The sequence below is a fragment of the Pollachius pollachius genome, assembly GCF_949987615.1.
Source record: "Pollachius pollachius genome assembly, chromosome: 8".
NCBI lineage: Eukaryota > Metazoa > Chordata > Actinopteri > Gadiformes > Gadidae > Pollachius > Pollachius pollachius.
In genome coordinates, this window is record NC_136941.1 from 22,178,176 (window position 1) to 22,196,940 (window position 18,765).

Sequence of the window (18,765 nt, forward strand, 5' to 3'; positions counted from 1 at the left end):
AGGAGCAGAGAGTTGGTAGACATGAAATATGGTCAGGAAAACTCTCCGGTTATCAATTCCCCGGGCTGCACCACCGGGTCGATCCATTCTCAGAAGTTAGGATGACCCCTGCAGCCCTCCTGTTTGCTGCACACAAACAGCCCTGCGTGTGGAAACACAACACACTCTTATGTCAGTGGAAGGCTCCGAGTTAATATAAATGGCCAAGCAACCATCAGCTCTGGTTTAGAAAAGTCACTGTTCCATAAAATGACTAGCCAGAACTTGATAGCCATAGCTGGCGAGGAGTATAAATATTTATTTAGTTCATTGTATGCTTTTATTATTCTCTGCCTCACTTAATGCGGAGGAAAGTCTCTGCTAATTGACTGAATGTAAATGTTCACATAGTGATAATTAATACATTATCGGTAACACGTGTTTCCTGGCTAACCTAAAGATGTTGACCTGCTCATCAGGAACTCTCTCTCTCTCTCTCTCTCTCTCTCTCTCTCTCCCAATCAAACAGACGCTTAAGATTTGTGATTATATAAAGCAAGGTGCTACCTCGTTGCTTCACATCTGAATTTATCACACTCATCTACGCTTTTCTAAAAATGATAGGATATTGTCAGAGATGCATTCTGGGAAACTCGCCTTGGAGCTACAAGAGAGGAAAATTGACTTTTTAGCCTTTCTCGCTCGTTGTAAATTTCTGCTCTTATTTCATTTTTCTCTAGGAGCAATGTATGGCAGAAGAAATCATAAAATAAAACCATTTACACTCAAATGTAACTTCCTCTGAGTCGGAGAAGCATTGCGATGAGATTGCAGGATTAACATTTCCACCAAATGATGTTGTGTTTCCCCTCACCCTTCAACAAAGCCTGTGATGGGTGACCACACCGATGAATAGCCTGTCACTTTCCCACGTCTCAAATCACCGTGGATCAAATCAGATTCAACACTTTGCCCGGGAGAAAATCCAGTTACAACCTCCAAAACAAAGTCACATTAAGACCCAGCACCAAGACCCAGACACTGAACGCCAATTCACTTTGTGTGTAAAACACCTTCCCCTCTCTCCTCTCCCGTCTCCCTACACAGGTAACATGTGTCTGGATTTGGAAATCCTGCTGGGCATTATTTTCCCCGACGTCAGCAGACTCCAAACAAACGTTGGGATCCACTTGGGAGATGGGTGCTCCAGGAGCTTTCTGCACACCGTCGTACTTTTGTGGCACGGTGGTGTAGGAGGAGCTGGAGGCAGGGGCCACTGCCCTCCCCCCCCCCTCTCTCTCTCTCTCTCCCCCCCTTCTCTCTACCCCCTACCCTCCCTCTCTCTCCCTCTCTCTCTCTCTCTCCTCCTCGTTCTGCCCAGTGAGAGGAGAGTGGATCAGGGTTATCTTTTGGTGCTGTCATAACCCAGGTGGTCCGCCTACACCCGGCTTGGCTCTGCGTGTGTCCTGGGCCCGCATAGATGTGGGAGCAGCCAGAGAGGGGTGATGGTTCAGACTCTCAAGAGCTGCTCGCTGTGGGGATGTTTGGGCGATCCCATCACTGCCAGACGACCCCCGAACCCATCATTTCTAGCCAATATCTAAGCTAACCACAGGCCGGAACATGCATGAGAATCACATGGACCTGATGTAGAGTGATTGCCCTCAGATTCTCCATGTTATCAATGATGATAAAGTGAGATACTCTACTTTGTTGTTTCAAGTTGTAAGAGGTGAGTGAGAATGTTGTATGGCTGTGGCATCGTTGTTGTTCAATCAAGGCAACAATATGGCTGCATTAATAACGTTGCATTGTATGAAATATTGACCCATGTTATCGTAAGACAAATAGCATTAGGAAATGCTCACCAATACGCAGCACTATAAATAAGAGAGAGAGAGTCAGTGTGTGTGAGAGAGAGAGAGAGAGAGAGAGAGAGAGAGAGAGAGAGAGAGAGATGGAGAAAGAGAGAGAACGAGTAGAGAGAGAGAGAGAGAGAGAGAGAGTGAGAGAGAGAGAGAAGGAAAGAGAGGGACCCTCAAAGGGGGAGACAGCCAGACAGCAACAGAGAGAGAGACAGACAGAGAGAGAGACAGACAGAGAGAGAGACTATTGGTTTTACTTTCTGAGATGAATCCTTTAGTTCCTGGAAGGAACGATCCAAAATAACCCAGCGGGGATATGGTAAGGCATGTCAGATTATTGGGGAATCATAAGAGAGCACTTCTTTGAGCCAGCATGTGTGTGAGTGATTGTGCGTGTGTGTGTGTGTGTGTGTGAGAGAGTGAGTGCATTTCTGTTAAGAAAAGGATTGAATAAGAGGGAGTGAGAGAGATAGAGAAGGAAAAAGAGAGACCGTCAAAGGTGGAGACAGCCAGACAGCACAAAGAGAGAGTGAGAGAAGGAGGGAGGCTTGAAAGAGGTGTGTGTGTGTGTGTGGGGGGGGGGGGTAGTTATGGTCACAGAGTGCGCCGCTTCTGACACTTCCTTCCTTCATCGCCTGCTCATCCACATCATGACTTCCAGGGCCCGCATTAGTCAGACGCACGCACGTGCACGCCCAGACACACGAAGCACAGTGCAGACACTCCTCACTCGCTCACTTTCACACATATGCAGACAAACACACACACACACACACGCACACATTGTCCCGTCAGCTGTATTGATTGTGGGGTGGCCAGTGGATGAACCTGTCACAGCCAACATGGATCGGACGAGTGGATAATGAAGTCTTCCTACCCTATCTGACACGAAGAGAGAGAGAGAGAGAGAGAGAGAGAGAGAGAGAGAGAGAGACAGACAGAACGAGAGTGAGAGTGAGAGTGAGAGAGAGAGATATGGGGAATATGCTCCTGGGACAGCCTCCGGGCATCCTAACCATCGCCTGAATAAATTGGCTGGAGAGCGTCTCCCGAGTGGCGGGTCTGATCTGTCATGATGTCATCCACAGCGGACACGCAGAGAGGGAGATCGGGTGGCTCGCCATACACCTCACACACACATAAATACCCACCAAAAACAAGCATGTGTGGGAGAGAGCTGACATTGCTAAATAGTTGCATTTGTCAAAGTTAAATCCAATGTTGAATTTATTTCCGTGTCCATTTTCCCTTGCTCCCTCCCTCGCGCTCTCCCTCTCTTGACCAGCCTTCACCGGCGCCCTCCTTCTCAGAGCAGAGTACGGCCAGACTCCCACCTGCACCCCCCCCCCCTGCCGACCCACGGCCATTTTCACTTCTCACTGGCAGCATTTATTTATTATTTTTCGTCTCCCCAATTGGGTTCCATTTCTGTTGGATGTAACGCTAGCCAATACTGCTGTTGGAGATCGCAGGAAAGGGGGTGTTATGTCTGCTACGACACCATTAGAACAGACACACTGTTGAAATCTGCTGGGGAAAAAAACATTAATGTAAACACCTGTGTCACTCCCTACGTCGAGCAAAATCTCCTTCTCTCTCTCTCTCTCTCTCTCTCTCTCTCTCTCTCTCTCTCACCCCAGGTTGGGATAACATTTTATATTCTGGGAACTCCATGCTGACAAGAGTTAATCCATCTTCCTCCCGGTCGGGATTTGACACTTATTGTGCCGGTGGTTCACCCGTTGGGCACCCTCTCTATCAGAACTCTCTCTCCGCAGCCCCACAGCCTCCATCAGGGTGCCACTCGGCACGCAGCGGCGCACGACTGAAACGCCAAGAACATGAATAATATTAAACATCCATCCTTGGAACTAGACGTCTTTAAACTCACGCAAAGTTTATTAAAGTCCTCTCCGGGATTTGGAGTCAAGCATCTGGATTTGCTAATTAGCACAAACCACAAGTTTTCAACTAATGAGTCGGATCCTTTGCTGCCGTGCATGGGTGGTGTTGGATAGGGGGAGGACGGGGGGATTACAAACACAGGGAGACAGAAGGAAGCACACGTCCTCCTCTGTCGCTGTGCAGGTTAGCCGTAGCTCTCCGCTGAGATGGGGCACGGCCGTTTGCACCCTTTTTTTTGTCGGTGACCTCGCTTTTTTAGCAGCTCCATCATTAATCCACATATGTAAATCTATTGATTATTAATGGCATCACAAGTGTGTTCATTTGCATCTCATTTGCACATCACATCGTCCCCAGTGGGCCCGTGACTCGGGGTGAGGAAACACTGCATTAGAAAAGTGCAATGAGCAACCATCCACCCTGACAGAGGCACGGCGACGGAGCCCCATTAGACCCACACACCGTTTACCTTTAAATTGGACTGTTTGTCTGGGAGTGGTGGCTGTTTGCGGTTCGGGGCTGGGGCTGGGGAAAAAGATTCAGGGAGACGTCGAAGCAACGAGGAGCTGAGATACAGGCCGGGCTTCGGTAAACTTTCCGTATTTTTAGAAATGGTGGAGGATATCAAACTGTCCGCACATCGATGGGGGAACTATTTCGGGAAGGCGGCATGGGAAGCTAATTTGCGGTTGCAGTCACAGTCCATGAATGTATTTTTTATTTCCTCTAGGCCTCCGCCCGGTCATAATAGCAAACGTGCATCCTAATTATTGCTCAGCGCCCATTTTTTTTCCCCCACCTAACCTGGTTGGGGGAGATTGGAACAAGGTAAGGTAGCTCAGACATGAGAACCCCTCCCCCACTCCTCCTCCACCTCCACCACCAGCACCTCCAACACAGCACCAGCGCCGTCACCTGAATGCTAATGGCGCTCCACATGGCCAGCTGCCAGCGATAGGCCGCGCTGCCACTGTGTTTCTCCTCAGACATATTTTCCTGACCCGCGAGCATGAAGGAGCCACTCCTGCCTGAAGCGGAGAACCACCGAACAAAAGGAAAAACTAATTTTACAGCCGTTGGCGCAGCTACAGTGTGGATAGAAGGGGAGAAGAGAAAAAATATGTTTTTGTGGTTGTTAGAGTGCAAAAAAAAGGCAGTGAAACAAGCCAGCGGAAAAGTCAGAAACTGTCATAATAACCATTTGTCAAACCGCCCCATGAGGCCTCCACATTGTCAGTCCCTCTCTCTCTCTCTCTCTCTCTCTCTGTCTTTCTGTCTCTATATTTCTCTCTCTCTCACCTCTCTCTCTCTCTCTCTCTCTCTCTCTCTCTCTCTCTCTCTCTCTCTCTCTCTCTCTACCACACATACATACACCCACCCTTGCAGTACATCAAATGCTAAATATAAATCCCCTTTGAGGTGTGGATCCTCACTGACCTTCAGTTGTCTCTCTCTCTCTGCCTTGTCTCCCACTCTAAATACTGCTTGTTTAACATTTCTTCCCATTTTCCACAATTTCTCCTTCCTACTAGTGACCCTCCTTAACCAAGAGTCCCAACGATAGGAGTTTCAGTTCAGAAATCATCTTCCAGGAGATTATCTCATGCTCACAGGCTAAAATTAAGAATCAATCCAATTAAGTGTATGAAAAATGGAACCTTTAGTGAAGTGAAGAAAAGTTAAACAGACTCATACAACTGTTGAAACTATGGCATAAGACTTCATGAGACTTCCTGTGAGCTGTGTACGACTTCCTTTGAGCTGTGTACGACTTCCTGTGAGCTGTGTACGACTTCCTGTGAGCTGTGTACGACTTCCTGTGAGCTGTGTAGCTGTGGATGTTCCAGGGCTAGTTGAGTAACCTACGTCCAATGTGTCAGCGAGGCTGGATTTGAACCTATCACTGATTTTGACAATAATATAGCTCCCAGCTAAAGAAGCACTGTGCCCCCAATTATCCATCAGACTATATTCTTCTAGAATAATTGATTGACGAATCTGTCATACTTTGTATCTGCATTACTGCTTGTATTCTACCTTCCTTGAATGAATGAATGAATGAATGAATCCATTTGTCGTATATTTGTTATGCACCTACTCAATACTACTACAATCAATGCCTTTTTATGTGTACAACAGATCAATATCCTTTATTAGTGGCCCAGGTTTTAAAAACACCCATCGAACACAGGAATCAAACAGGCTCCCATATGATTCAGGACAATATCAGTTTGTGAATGTTGTTAATCAGTCAAACATGGGAATTGTGATGTGAACTTTGGCCCAAAAGGATTTTACATTGTATTTAATCATAGTAAAATGCATCCACCCCTTCTACTCTTGAGTTATTTAAAATGTATCAGCGCGGTGTGTTACTTCCTCCCCCACTCTAACGTGATGCCCTCTACAACGGACCACTGCAGGCGGTCCTGCATAGTCTCCACAGACACCAGTTAAGGAGAAATAAACGGCTTAAGTTAATTGAGCGATGGGTGGATGGTTTTATACTCATAAAACTCCATAAACTCATAATTTCAAATCAAAAAAAAAAAGTGAAAAACTCCCACCATGCAGGTCTAAGGAAAGACTGTTTTTTACTTTGATCCTGTAATATTAATTAATAGAACCCTCAGTGTGCCATCTGGTACTAATATGCTTTGGGAGATATTTTTAAACGGGGTGGGGTGATTTGAGATAAATGGTAATTGTGGTTGTGGCTGCTTTCTCTCGTCCCTTAGTTTGTGAAATATGTTATTTTATCGGCAGAGAGCCGCTCCGCCTCCCTGCTCTGCTGAGGCCCAAAGAAGAACCAACCCGGAGAGATGCTGCTGGTACGAGGGCTAACAGTGACTGCAGGGTTGCTGCTGGTATGAGGGCTGGCTCACAGTGAGTGCATTGGGGCTGCTGGTACGAGGGCTAACAGTGAGTGCAGTGGTGCTGCTGGTACGAGGGCTAACAGTGACTGCAGGGTTGCTTCTGGTGCGAGGGCTATCAGTGAGTGCAGTGGTGCTGCTGGTACCAGGCTAACATTGACTGCATTCAGTGACTGTAGGGGTACTGCTGGTACGAGGGCTTACAGTGACTGTAGTGGTGCTGCTGGTACGAGGGCTTACAGTGACTGTAGTGGTGCTGCTGGTACGAGGGCTTACAGTGACTGTAGTGGTGCTGCTGGTACGAGGGCTAACAATGACTGTAGTGGTGCTGCTGGTACGAGGGCTTACAGTGACTGTAGTGGTGCTGCTGGTACGAGGGCTTACAGTGACTGTAGTGGTGCTGCTGGTACGAGGGCTTACAGTGACTGCAGTGGTGCTGCTGGTACGAGGGCTAACAGTGACTGTAGTGGTGCTGCTGGTACGAGGGCTTACAGTGACTGTAGTGGTGCTGCTGGTACGAGGGCTTACAGTGACTGCGGTGGTGCTGCTGGTACGAGGGCTTACAGTGACTGTAGTGGTGCTGCTGGTACGAGGGCTTACAGTGACTGCGGTGGCAGCTGGATCGCCCGTGACCACCTGCTGCTCTGTCGCCACCGTGGGTGTCCCGGGATTCGTCACCCCTCCTGTGCCCCATCGCCCGCTGCTACAATATGCTAATCTGCCGTGGCCGTGCCCCCTCTGTCACCCCGCTCCTCTCTTTCATCTCCCCCCCCCCCCAGAGTCCTGCTCTCTTCCTGCGCCTTCTCCCTCCCCCCTGTCCCCCCAGCGGCGCCCGGTACAGCCTCCCCTCTCCACCCCCCGCCCCGCCCCACCTTCTCCATTCTCACAGAGCACATTTACATGGCCGAGAATAACTCACGGATGACTGCAGGGAATAATATGTTCACGGCCAAAGAGAAAAAAATGTTTTTCATACATCGTTCTTGTGAGGTGATGGTGGGAAAGCCCTTCTGATACCTCTCCCTGAATAATGGCGGAATTAAAAGTTGTGATTGAATAGTCTGTTTGCCAAGTGTTGCGTGGAGATTTGTCACTCCCCTTGCTTCGTTCTGTACTTTTAAAGGAAGCGACGAACACATGCAAACAGGCTTTTCTGCACTGCAGACTGTGCGTGCTGGGCCATCCCTTTTTAACAAATGGCGTCCTGTGTTCCGGCTTTCCTTAAGGATAACATTTTATTGTTCGGAGCGAGCCCCTGCTATTGGACGGTCTTCATCTTATTTAACAAGCAGGAAGATAATCTGCGCATCGATGCGCACAATGACTAAAATGTATAAATGAAGAAACATGGGCCAAACCTTGAGGTGTTAAATAGAGTACATTAGGGGGCCATGGTAGTCTGTGGTAGTGCTGTTGACACACGACACATCACTCTCTTGCTTACACATTGCATATCGTTGGCTAATCATGTCTGCAGTCCATTGTGTCTGAGTTTTGCACACTTTCAACACTGAGATAAAAAAAAGGAACAACCTTTGAGATATCATTGTCTGTTAGAAAAAACAGGTGGAGTGGTTGAAACACTAGAAATGAAAACTTTTTGATATAAATGATGTCAACGCATTAGGGGAGGATCCTTCCCTTCCACAGAGTCAGTTCCACCGGCTCCGCGGCCATGACAATATGTGTCAGCACGCGCTGTATTTGCCTTGGAGTCAAACAGTTTAGTGCAGCTTTAATTAGAATCTCTTACCCCGTGGGAAGGATAGGTGAGCCAGCCCCAGTCTCCTGTGATTGTTGTCGTGTCCAGCAGGTTCACTGCAAACCAAAAACAACAACAACCTTGTTTGTAAGCAGTTTGGTCAGCATCATCCTCCATCTCATTTCCCTGTCCTCTGCTGTGCAGTGACACCTGACCAAACCTGCTGCAGGCACACGCACGCACACACACATCACACACACACGCACATACAAACACACACAAACACACACACCGAACACACACAAACACACAAACACACACACAAACACACACACAAACACATATGCACACACACGCACACGTACATGGTGTGACAGGTGTGACCGATGAGGCTGCCCAATGGTTTTCGGCGACTCTTGGTCGATTGTCACAGCTTGCAAAGTCTCCTTGACCCAATTGCATCCACATGCTCCATAAAGAAACCACATGTACACAATGGCGCAATGAACACACATTATAGTGATCACAATCCTTAATGGACTACAGCTGTCACAGTGATGATCACATCATAACGACTCTCCTGAATTCACTAAAACATCCGTTAACAACGTCATTTATCTAAATTACTTCTACCAATTCTATGAGTATTTAGCATAGGCTTCAAAATGTAAACAATGGCAATATAGCACTTTGTTCCTTTGGAGTCCATGTGAGTTGGTCAGTATTGAGTTGGTGGAACACATAACAGTGAATTGCTGTACCAGTGCTTTACAACAAAAACAAATACCAAGGTGCTATGTAGCTACGGTGAAAATTGGTGGCAGGTGCTTCTGTGTGAAATGCTCTTAACTTCAAGCAAAGACGAGCTGGTGGCTCCTGTTCAATGCAAATACATCAAATGTATTAAAATAACGGATAGGTTTGCTATGGTCAGGTTAGAATCTGTCAGCTAATTCAGAAACAAATAATCAAAGTAGAACAACACATCATTTTGACATCTCGTGTTCAGTGCTCTAAAAAAAAATATCAAAGCCTCTCACAAAAATATAAATATGCACGTATGCCCTTGAGATGACTACCCCCTTTAGGACACTTCCATGATTATACAACACTACAACACAGCCACACTCTGAATCACATTATTATTCAGCACATATTTGTTTCATAAAGCACATTCATAACTTCTGCACACACAATACCGATTCAGGGATTTCGTCTCAGTTTAGTTACTGAGAGTGTTTTAACCTTAACCTTCTGTAGCTATACAGTCGTTTACAGGCCTTCCCTTTATATTTAACCAATTAACCATTCATTAACATTAGTTAATGCGGTAATAAGCATTATTATTTATCACTAGCATAGGGGGTGGGGTAAGGGTTCCCACCCTAATCTCAAATAATACGATTAGCTATCATTAACACCATTACCTAACAATAATACCAATAGTAAATGATTATTAGACCATTGGTTTACAGCTAGTTAATGCTTATGATTTCATCAACTAATGTCTACTAATGGTTAATGAATGTATAATTCTATCCAGAGCATCTTCCACTAGAGTGGGTTTATAATGACAGGGTCTGAGCCAGCGGCCCAGGGGTAATGGGAGCCATTGGCGTTAATGCCCTGCTCTCCCAGTCGAGGCACACTGAATCACACCACGCACCACAGTGTGTCTTCTGAGGGCCTGGTGGTCTTTTTGGTTGGTTGGCTAAGCAAACACACTCCTGTTAAATGCCCCGTTGTCTGGCGTAATGGCAGGGGAGGTGGCGCTGCTTATTAGATCTACGAGGGGCAGTCAGAGATGTCACGGATGGAGGGAGAGAGAGATGGAAAAGGGAGGAGGAAAGAAGGGGTGAAGCACTCGCTGAGCCAGTAATTCTCCCCTCTGGCAATACCATATCTTGCAGTGTATCTGTGTGTGTGTGTGTGTGTGTGTGTGTGTATGTGTGTGTGTGTGGGTGTGTGTGTGTGTGTGTGTGTGTGTGTGGGGGGGTGGGGGGATATGGTGTGTGTGCTGGTGGCGGTGCTCCCCTATCATCTCCAACACTTCTCAGATAGATGATGTCTGCCCCCGGGGTTGGTTGTCGCGACAGCTGATCGTACCGTATTGAAAAAATGTTATCAAAACACTTCACACTTCCCCCTGCCCCTCATGTCTGCAGCCCATGCACCAGCCCTGTATACACACACACACACACACACACACACACACACACACACACACACAGACACACACACACAAACAGAGACCAACACAAAGACAAACACACACCAATGCAAACATACACAAACACACACACAACCCACAAACACAGAAAGTCACACCGACACACACACACAGACACAGACACAAACACAAACATAGACAGTCCCACACACACAAACACAAACACTGACATACACAGACAGGAACACAAACAGAAACACAGACAGACACACAGGCGCTCACACAGTTCCCTTCCCGCTGGTTTCATTTCTGATTGTTGATAACGCTCGCCGGGGACAAGAGACGAGTGCATTTCTCACTCTCTCCAACTCAACCCTGCTCCACAACGCCCCCACCCTCACCCTACCTCCTCCCATCTTCACCCCTTCCCCCCGCTGCTGCCCTCCTTTGGAAGCCCCCCCCCCCATCACAGCCATGTGTGTATCTAAATATAAATCATGTACATCCAGGCTGCTCCAAGCCTTCTATTCCTGTTCAGAAATCACTACAGAATGAGAGACAGAACACGTCGGCAGACTCAATAACCTGCATATTTTGTGTGTGTGGGTTGGGGGAGGGCGTTATTAAAGTATGTGAAAATAATACAAAAACAAAAAGCCCAGGCAAGATGGAAGACGCACGAGAGATGAGGCATTAGCGCTGCGTGCTGCCCTGCAAAGGCTCCCACGTTCCCGGGGGGATTCATTTAATTTCCCCGCAAATGAGAAATCCCTGTGTGTTGGAGGAGGTGGGACGGCTCATTTGTCTCATTTGATCTGGCTGTCTGAGTTATGATTTTTTGGTGTAAACGTAGCTTGGTGCAAAAGCACGCCTGACGCCGGGATATTTCATGTGACGGAAATAAATAATAAGTGTTAATACGCAGTGCGGGGCAGAGTCGGCCGTTAGTAATGAAATAATCCGGGCCTCTCCTCACGGCCAATTAGGTTTCAATTGTTGTTTTTTAAACACTCCTTTGACTATTTATATTTGGCGTTGATGACACATGATGTGCGTCTGCCAGGACACATGATGTCTTCAAGATGTAAATGTCTAATGTTGCTCCTCATCTATAAAGATTTATTCAAGACACAACGGCAGACTTTAATGAAGGCTGCATGCTGCGTCAAACAAGACGACGCTGATTGAAATGAAAAGACAGGTGTTGACCTTGACGGTGCCTCGGAGTGGAATTCTTGCGATGCAGTCACCAGACTGTACTGTTGTAACTCTCAGCCGAGCGGGGTTAACAGAAACGTCTTACTTAAGGGAGGCCTCCTCCTCCACGACCCAGGGCTTGAAATTGAGTTTGTTCCTTTCCTGTACGCCGCTCGGTTCGTGACAGATACACAAACCTACTCGTACACAACCACACACACCGGTTGCTCTGGTGCTCTCTCGCTCTCTTTTATTTTCCCTCGCTCTCCCTCGGCTGTGCGTCCCCTCCCCCCCTCCCCCCCGTATCTCAAAAAAGATCCAAATGAAAAAGCTTTCTGTAACGTGCTTTTTTTCTCTCCCCAGAACCTCGCCGCCACATATTTCCCAGGGCAGTGGTCAACAATCTTTTCCCGCTTTCTTCCACGTCATTACTCTCCCTGGCCCATGCGACCCAACATGGCCGCCGCAGAGGTTAGCCCCGGCTGGTAGCGTCTGGGCCTCGGCCCACCGGCCCGGGGGCTGCTGAGCAAATAATAATAAGGAAAATAAGAAATACATAAATAAAAAGCCTGGTAGACCAGGAAGAAGGTAGCGGTGCCCTCGCTCACGCTGTCACACATACATACACACACACTCACACACACACACAAACACACACACACACACACACAAACACCAGCACGCACAAACACCAGCACACACACACACACACACACACACACACACACAAACACACACACACACACACACACACACACACACACACACACACACACACACAAACACATAGCCACACATACACACACACACACGCACACAACATATACAGCATGAAACAATCAACATTTACACACATGTGCACACACATGGCAAGATATACACACTATTACACACACACACACACACACACACACACACACCAGCACACTCACAACAAATACAGCATGACACACTCGACATATAAACACATATGTACAGACATATACAAACACACACACACACACACGCACACACACATAAACAGAGACACACACACAGGCAAATAATACCACAGCAGCGTCTGTCGGGGCAGACTGAGAGTGTGTTTCCGGTCAACATGGGAGAATAATGGGCTGTCTTGGAAGAGGCGTGCAGTCTGCCTCCAGCCCCCTGCACCGGCTCCACACCGCCGGCGCCACGCCGTTAAGAGCCCTGACAGAGAGCATCATCACGGAGGAACACACCTGAACCAGACGCTATCAATGTGTTTCAAAGGGGAGAAACACATGGTGCTGTTCATGCGCTTGCATGCACATACAAACACACACACACACACGCACACCCACACACACGCGCAAACCAGCACGCAGACAAATGCGAGCGTACACACACACACGAGCGCACATACACACACAATCACAAACACATACACACAGGTAGGCAGACAATGAAATGTAAGCACACTTAAATCAAAAATACACAAATGGGCATAACACATGAAGTCACCTCCAACGATGGCGGAGGCATCCAGAGGAAGATGTTCACACAGAACATAATGGGTACATTATGGTACATGACATCACATGCACACATGCACACATACACACACATAGGAAACATGCACACACACTCACGCACATACAAAGGACACATCATACACACACACAAGCACACACAGGAAAAATCCTGCACACATACAAACACACACACACACATACACAGGAATCATCATGTACAAACACACAAAGGATCATCATGCAAAACCCACACATACACACAGGAAACATCATGCACACACAAACACAGACGTACAACGAGGAAACTTCATACACACACAAATACAGACATACAACGAGGAAACTTCATGCACACACACACACACAGACGTACACACAGGAAACATGGTCGTCCGTGGCACATTGAAGTTGGAGCTCTCCAGAGCCAGAATGGAACCGTGACAGCTGTGTAATTATCTCATCAACACCTCCCTCCCTAACAAGTTCTCTTCTTTTGCCTCTCTCTCTCTCTCTCTCTCTCTCTCTCTCTCTCTCTCTCTCTCTCTCTCTCTCTCTCTCTCTCTCTCCCTCTCTCTCTCTCTCACTCTCTCTCTCTCTCTCTCTCTCTCTCTCTATCATTCCTCTCCCTGTAGTGCTCCTCATCAGAACTGGAACCGCAGAAGACAATGAAAGACTTAACAGAGAAGAGAGGAAAACTACCACTCCCACACGCACGCACACACACACACACACACACACACACACACACACACACACACACACACACACACACACACACACACACACACACACACACAAACACACACACACACACGTACACACTTACAAATACACACACTCTCTTTTGGTCTCTGCTCTTCTTAATATAGCATTTGCTTATTTGGTGGTGGTGATAAACCACGACCAAATTACTTGAAATGTTTTCTTCGCCAACATTAGACACCAAATGTTGTTTGGTTTTTCACAGAGCTTGCTAATTGTAATATATTTGGGTCGTTTCGACTAGGGCTGCAAAAAAATTTGATTCTTATTGTTCATCTATTGCTTTTATTTTTTTCAATTAATCAAGTATTCACTTACATAAGGGTGTATTGTCATCATAAGTTCATTGCCAGAGCCAATTATTAAGAATAGAAACATATTTCTACTTTCCTACTTTCTCTTGATAAAAAACTGAATTGATTAATTGATTATTCAAATTCTAACAAATAAATGTTCTGTATGAATAAACTAATGATCGCAGCACAAGTTTGTATCTGAGTGCATCATAAAGCCAGGGCAACGTGAACATGTTGTGAGCAGCTAATGATATGGAATCAGCTGTTTTGGTCTGAGAATCCTACTTTCACAGCAGGGTGGTTGGCTGCAACTTCCAGGCCACAATAAAACCAAGCACTTAAAACGACACATAACACAGCCAAGTGCATTTTAGGGGAAATGTAAATAACATAAAAGTTGTAATCACCACAAAATGCAGCTTAGAAAGTTAGCCCAATTAACTAACATTTATAGATTGTGGAGTAGGGCACCAAAAATATCTACTGTAGCATTCCGGATGCAAATGACCTCCCAAAAACAAATCCCAATGTATCCCTACAGGGAAAGCTTGTTGCGTGATAGCTAACTTCAGTACCTTTTCCTCTTTCACTAAACGTTTTGCTTTACTGCCACATTGCTACTTTCTCATTAATCTAAACAGGAAAGTATGCCCCTAGCAAAGGAAAACACTCTTTGTATGCTAATGAATTTGTTTGTTTACAGGAAAAGGTAGTCAATAAAATCAGTCGCTAATTAAAAAAAAACATGGATGCAAATTAATTTGACCTGCATAATTTCCCCAAGTCCAGAACGCATGGCAGTGTATAAATCAGCCACAGGATAGGGTTACGTACAAAAATAAATAGTGGCAGAAACATGATAGTCATCATCAAAGATTTTTTTTTTTTTTTTCCCAGAGGCGGGAGACAGTATACTATATTAATATATATATATATGAATGATTAAAAATTACATGAGTACCATACATCTTAAAATGTTGAACGCCTTGTAGACAAGAAAAAATAAATGTACAAAACACATTGACCGATTATTCAGGATCTAGATAAACATATAATCAACGCTTACACATTGTACGCAATGCTACTTTTATCTGCTGTTGTATTGGTTCTGTGTATCTAGTTTATCTGCCGTTAATGTTGTGTAAACATGGAGAAGGGTTTATTTTCTTAAATAAATGATTCCTCCGACCCTATAGTCTCTCATCTGCCACGGGGGCATTTCTGCACAGCCTTCTCATTGAATGTAAAGACTGCTTTACTACATTGTTTTTCCGAACATTATTGTGTTCATATTTATAGAGAAAACTATTAGAATTATAGTCCAATTGTCTCAACATGTGGGGGGCATATTCCCCTTGGTGTAGAACAAAGTTCAAGACAATGACCAAAAGGATTGGAACAGTGATATAATCTGTCGGAGCGACTATGATCACTTCGTTATTCCCCCCCCCCCCCCCCACACCCCCTCTCAACGCTTAAGCAGGCAGCATACTTGCGGAAAAAAAGTTTGGCAAGGTCGCAAGAACAAACTGACATGATTGTGGAGAAAACGAACAAATCCGTGCTTCTTTCTCACGGCCCGCCTCGTCCAAGTTGCCAAAACCTCCGCAGATGGCGGCAATGTGAACATTGAGTGTGATTAGTCAACTGATCAAGGCGGCCACGATTAATTTAGATTCATTTCTACCATATAATTTCTGATGTCCCATCTCCACAGCGACCCCAGAGGTCTTAATAAACTGGTCGTCAGTGACCCAACCCAGACTGCATTGAAACAAGGTTGTCTATCTCACTGCTTTCACCTCTGTCCATCCAAACAGAAATCCACGTCTTCTGAAGTAAGCGACCTCGCCGTACCCTTCTCTCTCACGTCAGCCGTAGCTGACAGCCGGTGGAACCGTCTCAGCGTGCATTCACACCGCACGTAGCTTTGGGCTCATGCGGCCCCCCGATGTCGTCGGGACGTAAAGCAACGGGCCGCCGCTGAGGGGCTGGAACGGCGCGGAGAGCGGGGCGGGGAGTGCCGCGGCGCCTAAAGCTCTGCTGTCAGCGGCGGCTCGATGGAGGCTCTGCCACTATCTCTCTGCTGTCAGCACCAAACACAAAGGGCCGGCTACCCGCTCACATCTCTCACGTCTTATTTTTAGCAGGCGGCGGCGTCTGCTGCGGCTAGCTCGGGCCTCCCCGGCCCCTGCGCCGCGCACCGGCGTGTTGCTGCCGCTACGCTTCTCGGGGTCCAGCGAGAGGCGCTTTCCGTATTCCCTCAGGGACAGCCCGTCGCAAAGCAGAGCTGAGCTACACTGCTGGCACCGGCTGCGCACACACACAACACACACACACACACACACACACACACACACACACACACAAACACACACACACACACACACCTCACGAGCTGGGCTGTCCCCTGGGAACACACACTCTGTACGGAGACACAGGGGACTTGATGACTAACTATTAATAGAAGATGAATAAATGTAGCGAGGGAGAGAGAGAGAGAGAGAGAGAGAGAGAGAGAGAGAGAGAGAGAGAGAGAGAGAGAGAGAGAGAGAGAGAGAGAGAGAGAGAGAGATGAAAGATGAAAATCAGGCAATCAGAGGACAGGAGCAGAAACTGGAGTCCAGAAAAAAAGGGAAGGCGGTGAGGGTGTCTATGTGTGTGTCTGTGTGTGTGTGTGTGTTTGTGTGTGTGTGTGTGTGTGTGTGTGTGTGTGTGTCTCCAGCATGTGTTCAGATTCAGAGATCAGAGCTGATGTGTCTTCTCTGTCTCCAACGGGGCCACGGAGACGGGCTACTCCAGGTGCCAGCTCACTGACGGAGACGCTTTTAGCAGGAAGGCGTAGCTCCTTAAAGAACGCTTTGTCCTGGTGGGTGTGTGGTGTAGTTGTGATGTGTGCGTGGTGTAGTTGTGGTGTGTGTTTTCTCTGTTTTGGGACCTCAGTGGTGGAAAGAGCCCCCTACCGATGTCAGGACCGCAGAAAAGACTCAAAACTCACCTTTTCAGAGTTCACCTTGACTCTGCATAGAAACCAATGCACAGCCACCATTGAATGTTGTATGTCCTGGCACTTGTACATTGCACTTATTCAAGGTACTTAATTGTGTAGCATCTACAGTAGCTGCTATCGTTGCTTTACACGGGGAATGGGTTAGCCTAGCGATTGTAATACTTGCACTTGGTGCTATGAACATCTTTACTGTACCGACAGCGATATATTGTTTCACTTCTTATGACAAATGTACTTATTGTAACAAATGCACTTATTGTAAGTCGCTTTGGATAAAAGCGTCTGCTAAATGCCCTAAATGTAAATGTAAATGTGTGCGTGGTGTAGTTGTGTTGTGTGCGTGGTGTAGTTGTGATGTATGCGTGGTGTAGTTGTGTTGTAGTTGTGGTGTGTGCGTGGTTTAGTTGCTTTGTAGTTGTGTTGTGTGAGTGGTGTAGTTGTGATGTCCGCGTGGTGTAGTTGTGATGTGTACGTGGTGTAGTTGTATTGTAGTTGTGGTGTGCATGTGCGGCTGTGTTGTAGTTGTATTGTGTGCGTGATGTAGTTATGTTTTAGTTGTGGTGTGTGCGTGGTGTAGGAGTGGTGTATGCATGGTGTAGTTGTGTTTTAGTTGTGGTGTGTGAGTGGTGTAGTTGTGGTGTGTGCGTGGGGTAGTTGTGTTGTAGTTGTGGTGTGTGCGTGGTGCGGCTGTGTGCGTAAGCAGCACACACAGCAAACTATTGGACCAACTTTTATTCCTTTGTATTATTAATCAAAATAATTATACAGTATAACATAATCATTTACAATTAGGGTATGATTTTTTATGAATAATTACATAATAATTATTAGATGTATATAATTGAAGTAATTATATATGTGATGTGTTCTGTGCCAGCTGGCGAGTGTAAGCCTCTGGCTGCAGCGTAGAAGTCGGGCATTTCAGAGAGCTTTGCACGGCCGGAGTGGCATTATGGCCCTGGAGTTAGCATTAGCACTAGCGCTAGCCTCAGTGATAGCGGGTCCTGAGTTCGGTACTTATTGTAGTCGATAGCATTTCAGTTTAATTTCCCTGTGTTCATGACTTGGTTTCCACTTGGTTCTCCTCAGTGATGCCTATAACTTAACTGCATGCTCTGGTAGCCAGATGCTCATGCCAAGCTAACTGGGATTACCTACCAGTGTGGTGGAAATGTGGTGGAATTTTGCACCATGCCTATCGTTTCTGTGAAAAGGTTTTAAGAATAAAGAACCATCCGAACTTATAACAATTAGGCTAATTTATTTAATTAATAAACATATTATAACACACAACAAACATACAATCATCCGTGGGCTCAGATGGGAGTTCGCCCTGCGTGTCTCTATTAGCTTCGCAAGGAGAAGTCCAAAGCATGGGCAAAAGCAAGGACTTATACAGTGGCAGACAGGTCTCACGATGCTGAGAAAAGCTCTGCTCCCCAATAAAACTATAGTATTGGTTGATCAGATGGTAGTACACAACAGATGACCTCCCAATGATATCATAAAG

The 18,765-nt window shown here is 46.5% G+C and overlaps 1 protein-coding gene across 1 annotated transcript in view; it reads right to left on the reverse strand.

Annotated features, from left to right (window-relative positions):
* Nucleotides 1-18,765, reverse strand: part of epha8 (eph receptor A8) — a gene marked incomplete at both ends in the record, with an annotated part of 86,912 nt that overhangs the window by 56,084 nt on the left and 12,063 nt on the right. The window contains 1 exon segment of the mRNA XM_079741768.1: nt 8,376-8,440. Coding sequence (XP_079597894.1) covers nt 8,376-8,440 — 65 coding nt within the window.